Below are 9,768 nucleotides of genomic sequence, written 5' to 3' on the forward strand. Positions count from 1 at the left end.
GTGAGTGGCAAACCGTACTCGGTACAGAGACAGCTGTCCGTCTGTGATCAGCAGATTGTTCTCTGTACAGAGACAGTCACCTGACTATGATCAACAGTCTGTTTTCAGAGACAACTGCTTGACTGTGATAGCAGACTGTTCTAAGTTGTGAGGCAGTCGTGTGTGATGAACACACTGTTCTGAATACAGATTCAGCCGGTCTGTGATAAGACACAGTTCTCAGTACAGATGCCCATCTGTGATGAGCACAGTTCAGTACAGACGCACATCTGCCTGCAATGAGCACACTGTTCTCAATGCAAACATCCGTCTGTGATCAGAAGGCTGTTCTCAGTACAGAGTCAGCTGTCTGTGATGAGCACACTGTATTCAGTACAGACAGCTGTCGGTCTGTGATCAGCAGACTGTTCTCAGTATGGAGACAGCCATCTGTAATCATGAGGCTATTTTCAGTAAAGGGCCAGCCGTCTGTCTGTGATCAGCAGACAGTTCTCCGTTCAGAAACAGCTGTCTGCCTGTGATGATCATACTGTTCTCGTACAGAGACAGCCATCTGACTCTGATCAGCAGACTGTTCAGTACAGAGACAGCCATCTATGATCACACTGTTCTCAGTATACAGACGCCTGTGGTCAGAAGGCTATTCTCAGTATACAGCTGTCTATGAGCAACTACTCTCAACACAAACAGCTGGTCTGTGACAAACACACTGCTCTCAGTACAGATGCTCATCTGTCTGTGATCAGAAAGCTGTTTTCACTGCACAGAAAGCTGTCTGCCTGTGATGATCACTCTGTTCTCAATACAGAGACAGCTATCTGACTACGATCAGCAAACTGCTCAGTACGGGCTCAGCAGTCCATCTGTGATCAGTAGACTGTTCTGAGTAAAAAGACAGCCATCCGCCTGTGATCAGACTGCTCTCAGTATACAGACAGCCATCTGTGTGATCAGCAGACTGCTCTCTGAAAACAGACAGCTGTCTGTCTGTGATCAGCAGACTGCTCTCAGTATGATGCTTCCACTGATTGTGCCTAATTAAAGCAAAGACTTTTATCATGTTCTTCACATTGCCTGCTACTGACACCATCCTGAGCCCCATCCCTTTTAAAAAATGTATTTGTTCATGTGACATGAACTGCTGTTGCTGGCAAGGCCTGCATTTGTTGCCCATCCCCAATTACCCTTGAACTGTGTAACTTGAGCGCACTCCAGGGGGTCATTTATCAATCAGTCACATTGCTGTGAGTCAGGAGTGACACATAAGCCAGACCAGATAAGGATAGCAGATTTCTTTCCCTTTAGTGGACAATAGTGAACCAGATGGATTTTTAACAACAATCAATGCAGTTTCACAATCTCCATTACTGATTTATAAGTTACCAGCTGCTGTGGTATGGTTTGAACTAGCGTCCTCAGAGTATTAGCCTGGGGTCACTGGATTACTAATCCAGTGATATTACCCATACGCCACCATACCCCCCCCCCTTCCCTGCACACACCTCTCTAATACATACCCAGCTCAGAGAGTTCATGAGAATCAGCAAAACGCCCTGCAAGACAAAGAAAAGACTGTCAATTTGAATCATTCCAATAACAAATCTCAGTGATTTATCTTGACCTCCAGATGGAGCTGCTGGCAATGTAGGATCAACAACTGCATCAAAGAACCCAAGAACAGGCCACTCGAGTTCTAAAATTGTACGATGAAACAGGGCTGATTAATAATGGAGTGACTGAGGATTAGTGATCAGAATCAGAGATATTGTGAACTTTGAAATGAGGAAGTTAAATTGAAATAAAATCAATTAGGGTAGTACAAGAGGAGAGTTAGCTGGGGCATTTTGGAAACTTAAGTTAAAAGATATAACAGCAGATATGCAATGAAAATTTCAATAATTCATTTATAATTCTCAGTAAATGAATATTCAATTGAGAATAGGTGCAATCATGAGTGGGCCAATCAAGGCTAACTCAATGAGTTAAGGAATATATTAGATGAAAAGGGACTTAATACTGTTAAAAAGAGTGGAAAGCGTAGAACTAATCAAGAGGCAGATGGTATAATGAGACTAAAACTGCCAAGAAATATAAAATAGTTTTCAAGAGAAACAGATAAAAAAGTTCCATGCAGACAGAGCCAGGAGAACGAGAATCATAGGATGGTGATAGCATTAAAGCCACTTTGCCCATTGTTTCTGTTCTTCACCTAACCCCCCCTTCTCTGCTTTTCCCTGTAGCTCTACACATTTTCCCCAAATAATTGTGATTTTCTTCTAAAGCCAGGATTGACACTGTCTCCACCACACTCTCAGGCAGTGTATTCCAGAGCTGAATCACTCATTGCTGAAAAAGTTTTTCCTCCTGTCTCTATTGCTACTTTTGCCAGTTGCCTTAAATGTGCTCCTCAGGTTTTCCACCAACAGGAACAGTTTCTCTCTATCTGCTCTGTCCACATCCCCCTCAATTTCAAACACCTCAATCAAAATCTTCTCTCACCCTTCTCTTGACTAAGGAAAACACAGTCTCAACCTCTCCAATCTATCTTCATAAGTGATGTTCCTTGTCCCTGGAATCATTCTTGCGCATCTTTCCTGCCTTCACATCCTTCCTAAAATGTGAAGTCCAGAACTGAACACAATATTCCAGCTGAGGCCAAACCAGGGTTAACATAACTTTTTTATGTGCTACATGTGAGGTATTAAACCCAGGGTCGATATTAGGTACAAAAAAAGTTGGAAGATTGAACAGGTCTGACAGCATCTGTGGAGGAAGAATAGAGTCAACGTCGAGTCTGGATGAACCTTCATCAGAGCAAATGTTGGCTCTATTCTCTTTCCATGGACGCTGTCAAACCTGCTGAGATCTTCCAGCATTTTGTCTTTATATTAACCACACTCTCAACCTCTCCAGCCATTGTCAATGATTTATGCACATATACCCACTTCAGAATTGTATCTTTTATTTTATAGAACCAGAAAAAAGTTACAGCATAGGAGGACATCATTCAGCCCATCTTGTCTATGCCAGCCTGAGGACAGCGAGATGCCTTTTCTAATCCTACCTTCCTGCACCAGCCCATAGCCCTGTAGCTTACAGCACTTAAGGTGCAGCTCCTGATGCTTTTTTAAAGAGATTAGGGTGTCTGCCTCCACCACCAACTCAAGCAGTGAATTCCAGATGTCCACCACTCTTCGCATAAAAAGATTCTTCCTCATACCCTCTCTACACCTACAGCCACTTATCTTGAATCTGTGCTCCCGGTTCTATAATTCACCACTAAGGGAAGCAATTTTATCCTGTCCACTCTCTCTCTTCCCCTCATATTTTTGTACGCCTCTATCAAGTCATCCCTCAGTTTTCTTTGTTCCAAGGGGGCACAATTTCAAGAAAATGGTTGGGGGAGGGGGGGGAAGGTTCAGAATACACAGAGGGTGGTGGGGGCCTGGAATACACTCCCAATTGAGGTGGTTGAGGCAGTTACATTAGCTGCATTTAAGACTTATCTTGATAGGCATGTGAACAAACGGGGACTAGAGGGATATAGCTGGGGGGAGGGCACGTGTGTGTGGTGTGGGGGTGTGTGCCCTACGTGACTGGATCTGAGTGTTTACATCACTACATTGGTGAGAGTACGAAAGGTGTGCTTTTTCCTTCTAATTCTTTCTGAATCAGGGTAAAACTGAAGCTAGCAATTTGAATAACTTTGTTGGATGGGTCACAAATCATCAAGAGGAAGTTAGCACTTCTGGGCAATTGACAGGTAAACACTTGTGGGAATTTCCTGGAGGGATTCCCAAGCACATCATTAGCGCATTCCCCCCACCCAATGGGCCCTTTTCTCTGTTCATTCCACCAATCTACATTCTACATAATCCTACACAATCCTCCTCACCGTTAATAACACTTCCCAGTTTTATATCAACTGCAAAATTGGACACCAAGGTCTTGTCACTGATATATATCAGTAAGAAGTCTCACAGCACCAGGTTAAAGTCCAACAGATTTATTTGGTAGCAAACACCACTAGCTTTCAGGGCTCTGCCCCTTCATCAGGTGAGTGGGAGTTCTGTTCACAAACAGGGCATATAAAGAAACAAACTTAATTTACAAAATAATGGTTGGAATGCGGGTCTTTACAGGTAAAGAAGTCTCACAGGTACGGACTGAGTGGAGACAGCGTTAAGCACTGGTTAAAGAGAGGTGTATTATCTCCAGCCAGGACAGTTAGTGAGATTTTGCAAGCCCAGGCAAGTCTTGGGGGTTACAAAATAGTGTGACATGAACCCAAGATCCCAGTTGAAGCCGTCCTCATGTGTGCGAAACCTGGCTATCAGTCTCTGCTCAGTGACTCTGCACTGTTGAGTGTTATGAGGGCCACCTTGGAGAACGCTTACCCGAAGATCAGGGGCCAAATGCCCGTGACCGAAGTGTTCGCTGAAGCATTCGGCCACTGATCTTTGGGTAAGCGTTCTCCAAGGTGGCCTTCACAACACACGACAGCGCAGAGTTGCTGAGCAGAGACTGATAACCAAGTTCTGCACACAAGGACGGCCTCAATCAGGATCTTGGGTTCATGTCACACTATTTGTAACCCCCATGACTTGCCTGGGCTTGCAACATCTCACTTACTGTCGTGTCTGCAGACAATACACATCTCTCTCACCTATGCTTAATGCTATCTCCACTCACATTGTCTGCACCTTTAAGATTTGATTAGCTGTTAAGGCTCACATTCTAATCAGTATTTTGTAAACTGAATGCGTGTCTTGATATGCCCTGTTGTGATCAGAACTCCCCACTCACCCAATGAAGAGCCCCGAAAGCTAGGGGCGTTTGCTACCAAATAAACCTGTTGGGCTTTAACATGCTGTGAGCTTCTTACTGTGTTTACCCCAATCCAACAACAGCAACTCCACATCATATATCAGGAAGAGCAGTGATCCTCACACTGATCGCAGGGGGACTCCATTGCCAGTCTGAAAAACAATTGTCCACCATTAATGCCTGTTTCCTGTCACTCAGCTAGCTTCATATTCATGCAGAGGAGGAAATAGCAGAGATATTAAAATGTTATGCACAGAAGACAAAGATCACACAGAAATTGTTGGGGCAATAATTGAATAGATTCCTAGGCCTACAACCTCAGATCTTAAGAGATAGCAGAGAAATTGGTTTTGATCTTACAGAATTCTGTGGATTCTAGAACAATTCCCAAAAACTGTAAAGTAATTAAAGATAACTCTGCTTCAAGAGGGAGAGAAAAAAAAACAGGGAACTATTGTCCAGTTAATCATGCATCTGTAGTAAGGGAATATTACTAATAAGGACAGTAACCCAGGCATTTGACAGATCAACTATAATAGACAGAATCTTGCAATGATGTAATGTATGGGGCACGATCTTACCAGGCCAGTCAATTGGCATGGGAAAATTGTGCAAGGCCAAAAGAAAGGGTTATGCAGAGGGAAGCTCTGCAAAGGGGAGGCCTATGTAAGGGCTGCAGGGAGGGGCCTCAGAAGGAGTTGTGACAGGGGACAGGGCATGTCGGGTGTCCGTCAGGGGAGTTATTGGGAGTGTTCTGGTGCCCCAATGCTGTTGACCCATGTTGGTATGGGAAGGAGAACATGCTGCCAATGATGGGGTGAGGGGGTCCGATGTCCACATTAGGGTGCGGCAAGAGGTCTCCTAGTTCACTGGGAGATTGGGGCGCCCCGTGCAATGGCACCTGAGCGTTCTGTAGCCAGCTTCCCCAGTGTGGTTAGGCTTCACCAGCTGACACTCTGCGTCTACGGATTTAGTTCAGGCTATTTATAAGGTGTGTACTTGCGGGTATATAAGGTTTACATTTAAATTTTATATTTGTGACCAGCCATGAGTACCTGACACTCTGGGTTTAGTTAGGGTATACATGCAAAGTATATTTGGAGAGCATACAGGGGTATTTAGGGTTATATTTATGGTTAATATCTCTGACCAGCCAGTAAGTAGCTGATGCTCCATAACTTTATCCACACAAGTAAATTCTGCAGAGAGATCTGGCACTTTCTGATCACAGTAAGAAGTCTGACAACACCAGGTTTATGTCCAACCGATTTATTTGAAGTAAACTCGCAAGCTTTCAGGGTTTGCCCCTTCGTCAGGTGAACGGAAAGTTCCTTTTAAATCTGAGGTACACTGTCTTTATTATCTTTAAGATCTTCTTTTCACCCCAGTTTCTATCCCTTACAGACTGAAACTGATGTCAGAAACCAAACTTGATTTATAAACCACTTCTGCTGCTAACGTCACTGTTTTAACCCTCTGCTTTTCCATGAGTTCTCACTACTTTGGGAAGTGAATGTTTAAATTGTAAAATAACTTTCTTTAAGAGCATCATACTTCTGGTTGATTGTCAAGACCCTTACCCACTTCTCATAATTACTTTGTTTGATCCTTTCAAATTATATGTATGCTTGGCAGCTTGTTTCCTTAGATTTCTAAACCCTTGCCTGTAGGCTTCTGGCACTAGCTCATATGCACTTAGGGTGGCTCTTTCACCTGATCATAATCCCCAGATACCTCCTCTAATAGTAACACAAACACCTCACTAACTCTACCTACCAACTTTGTTTGAATCGGTCATGGCCGCAGGGTCTGTGGCCATTTCATTTGTTTAGCTACTTTCTCAAATGAAATGAAAAAGGCTTCTACATCCTTCTCATCAAACCATGGCAACTCTTGCACATATTTAAACAGATCCCCATCTCCTTTGACAACAACACATTTGCTCTTCCTCACTGTGCTCATCACTATTCTCAACTTTTCCCTTTACTTCACCATTTTAATTTGACATGCACTTTGTAGTTCCAGTTTCCGAAGTTCATATTCACTTTCTTTTTCTTTTGCTAGGACTGTTCCTTTCCCTTCCCCCCCCGCCATATCTATAATTCAAGCAGCTCCATTTCTTTTTCTTGTTGTAATTTAAACTGTTTTAATTCTTTTGCTTGTTGTTCCCCTCTTTCTCTTATTTTTCTGCTGCAATTGCCTCCCTCTCTTTAGCTTCTTTCCAACTTTATCTCTACAAGTGCTTCCTTTTTTTTCTAAGTCAAGCTGCTTTAATTCTTATTTTATGTTCTTCCACACCCAGGAAACATTTAGCTACTAAAGAGCTACGATTCCACAAAGCACTCCCTATTTAAATTGAATGCAACACCTGAAAAGAAAGCACAAACATCTGAGTCCAAACAAGGAATATAAATTTTAATCCCACAAAAAACCTCAATTGTTAAGACCCACGTCAGAAACTCCAAGGTATTTTGTGAAGTTAGCCTATATCTTGAAGTTTTACATCTGATTTTTGGCATTCATGAGCATACAGTGTTTCAGTCCATGATTCAAATAATCCATAGGAAACTTTCAAACAAAAATTTATTTAAGAACAAACAGAATATAATAAAAATAATTAACACACCAATTAACTTTTACCAATTACAATATTAAACATGACACAGTATCACAGCTAACTTTGGTCAAATTTAAAACATCCCACAAACATACACCCATTGTCAGAATATGTTAGCACAAACACACATATGATCACATGATGCTGGATTTCCAGTTTTGTAATACTCATGACCAGAAATCCAAGCCAGCAGTTTTCAAAGGATACATCCTCAAAACAGCAAAACCTCAGAGTGGTAAACCCAGTCCCTAACAGCTTCCAGTCTCCATACATTAGAGAGGGGAAAAGAGAGGAACTGCTCTCCCTTAACTCAAAAGCAGCATCTAGAGAGCAACACTTAAAACTGCAAAACTCTAGGGGGAAAAAAAATACTGTTTCTCTCAGCTGCAAGCAGCTTCTGAATGGTGAAACTAAAATCAAACTTCCCTGTGAAGTATTGCTGCCCCAATCACATGACATGGCCTGTCAATCACCCAAATCAAGCTCTACTCTGCAGTCCCCGGGGAACATTAAAACACAGTAAGAAGTCTCACAACACTAGGTTAAAGTCCAGTGGGTTTATTTGGTAGCAAAAGTCATTAGCTTTTGGAGTGCTGCTTCTTCATCAGGTAAATGGAGCTAAAAAAGTGGACAAAGCAGTAGTGCTCTGAAAACTAGTGGCTTTTGCTACAAATAAGCCTGTTGGACTTTAACCTGGTGTTGTGGGACTTCTTACTGTGTTTACCCCAGTCCAACGCCAGCACCTCCACATCACGAACATTAAAACCACAGAACACAGCAATAGTTCAGATCAAAACCAACACGATGTCAATCATACAGCTTCAGTAACACTAAAGGGCACCGGCTGCAAGCAACATGTTGCCAAGAAAATTCCAGGGACTACCAAAACATCTTGCAGGGAAACATGTTTGAAGGCACAGTATCTCAACACAAAGGTTATATTTGGAGTTAACGTCTGATCAACCGGCAAGCTCACGTTCCGATCCAAAAAAAAGCTCACTGTTTAATTAGGGGCATTTAGGGGGTATGAAAGGTTATATTTCTGGTTATATAAGGTTAATAGATATACAGATTATCTCTGACCAGCTAGTAAGTAGCTGACACTCCGGGTTGTAGTCTCCAATTGAGCAGCGGCTGCCGGGTTCCTGATGATGTAATCCCGGTACCGGAGCGCGAGCCGCTTCAACGCGTCCGCCATAATACCGTGACCTCTTCCCCAGAACTTCCGCTTCCGGTCACCGCCTATTCAGCAACAATAATCCAACTCATTGGCTCATCAACCAGCAGATGTAAACCGAAAATCCATTGGCTTGTGCTCTGTAAAGAGGCGGAGACTCGAGAGCAAAAAAATAGGCTCCCGACCTCAATGACCCAATGAGTGATTGCTAATGGTCCAGTATGTGATTTACAATAATTCAATTTATGGGCTTTGACCACACACTGGAGTGTGTGGTTTCTGGTGATCAAGTCTATTATCAATATTGATCCAGTGTCTCTGGTGACGCAGTGTATGTGAGACAGTATAGGACCGGGAAACTGGAAATTGTTAATATGACGCTGGACATCAGATGAATCACAAACCTAAGCAAAAAGAGACCGGACAAGGGGTGAGAGGATGGAGTCAAACAGAATTAGAAGAAATGAGTTCAATGAAACAGTTTGTTATGATGAGTTTGCCAGGGCATTTTTGTGGATTTTGGGAACAAACTGGAAGTGGGTTGTGCGGGGTTGGGGAATTAAAAGGTATGGGGGGAGTAGGACTACTGGTTAAGGAGAATATTACGATTGTACTCTGGGAGGACACCTCAGAGGACATATTCAGGCAATATGGATAGAGCTGAGGAATAGGAAAGGTGTAGTCACAGTGATAGGGGTTTACTATAAGCCACCCAACTGCCGACGGGAGATCGAGAAACAGATGTGTAGCCAGATTTTGTCAAGTATAAAAGTCATGATGTGGGTATGCCGGCGTTGGACTGGCGTAAACACAGTAAAAAGTCTGACAACACCAGGTTTTAGTCCAACCAAATAAGTATAAAAGTAACAGGGTTGTTGTGGTGGGAGATTTTAATTTCCCCTGTACTGACTGGGACTCAGTGGTAGGGGCATAGATGAGGCAGACTTTCTAAGGAGCATCCAGGAGGATTCCTGAAACAGTATGTAGATAGTCCAACTAGGGAAGGGGCCACGTTGGACTTGGTATTGGGGAATGAGCCCGGCCAGGTGGTCGATGTTTCAGTAGGGGAGCAGTTCGGGAACAATGACCACAATTCAGTAAGCTTTAAGGTACTGATGGATAAAGATAAGTGTAGTCCTCAAGTTAA

At 43.0% G+C, this 9,768-nt stretch overlaps 1 protein-coding gene across 1 annotated transcript in view; it reads right to left on the bottom strand.

Moving 5' to 3' along the window:
• pex16 (peroxisomal biogenesis factor 16) overlaps window positions 1-8,655 on the bottom strand; it is a 34,430-nt gene extending 25,775 nt beyond the window's left edge. The window contains exons 1-2 of the mRNA XM_080190567.1: window positions 8,528-8,655; window positions 1,518-1,553 (exon numbers count right to left, since the gene is read on the bottom strand). Of these exons, the coding sequence (XP_080046693.1) occupies window positions 1,518-1,553; window positions 8,528-8,642 (151 nt within the window). The 5' untranslated portion in view covers window positions 8,643-8,655. The remainder of the gene's footprint in view (window positions 1-1,517; window positions 1,554-8,527) is intronic.
• Window positions 8,656-9,768: the final 1,113 nt, after the last annotated feature.

This window comes from Carcharhinus amblyrhynchos, chromosome 6 (genome assembly GCF_965287045.1).
Source record: "Carcharhinus amblyrhynchos chromosome 6, sCarAmb.v2.hapA, whole genome shotgun sequence".
Taxonomy (NCBI): Eukaryota; Metazoa; Chordata; class Chondrichthyes; order Carcharhiniformes; family Carcharhinidae; genus Carcharhinus; species Carcharhinus amblyrhynchos.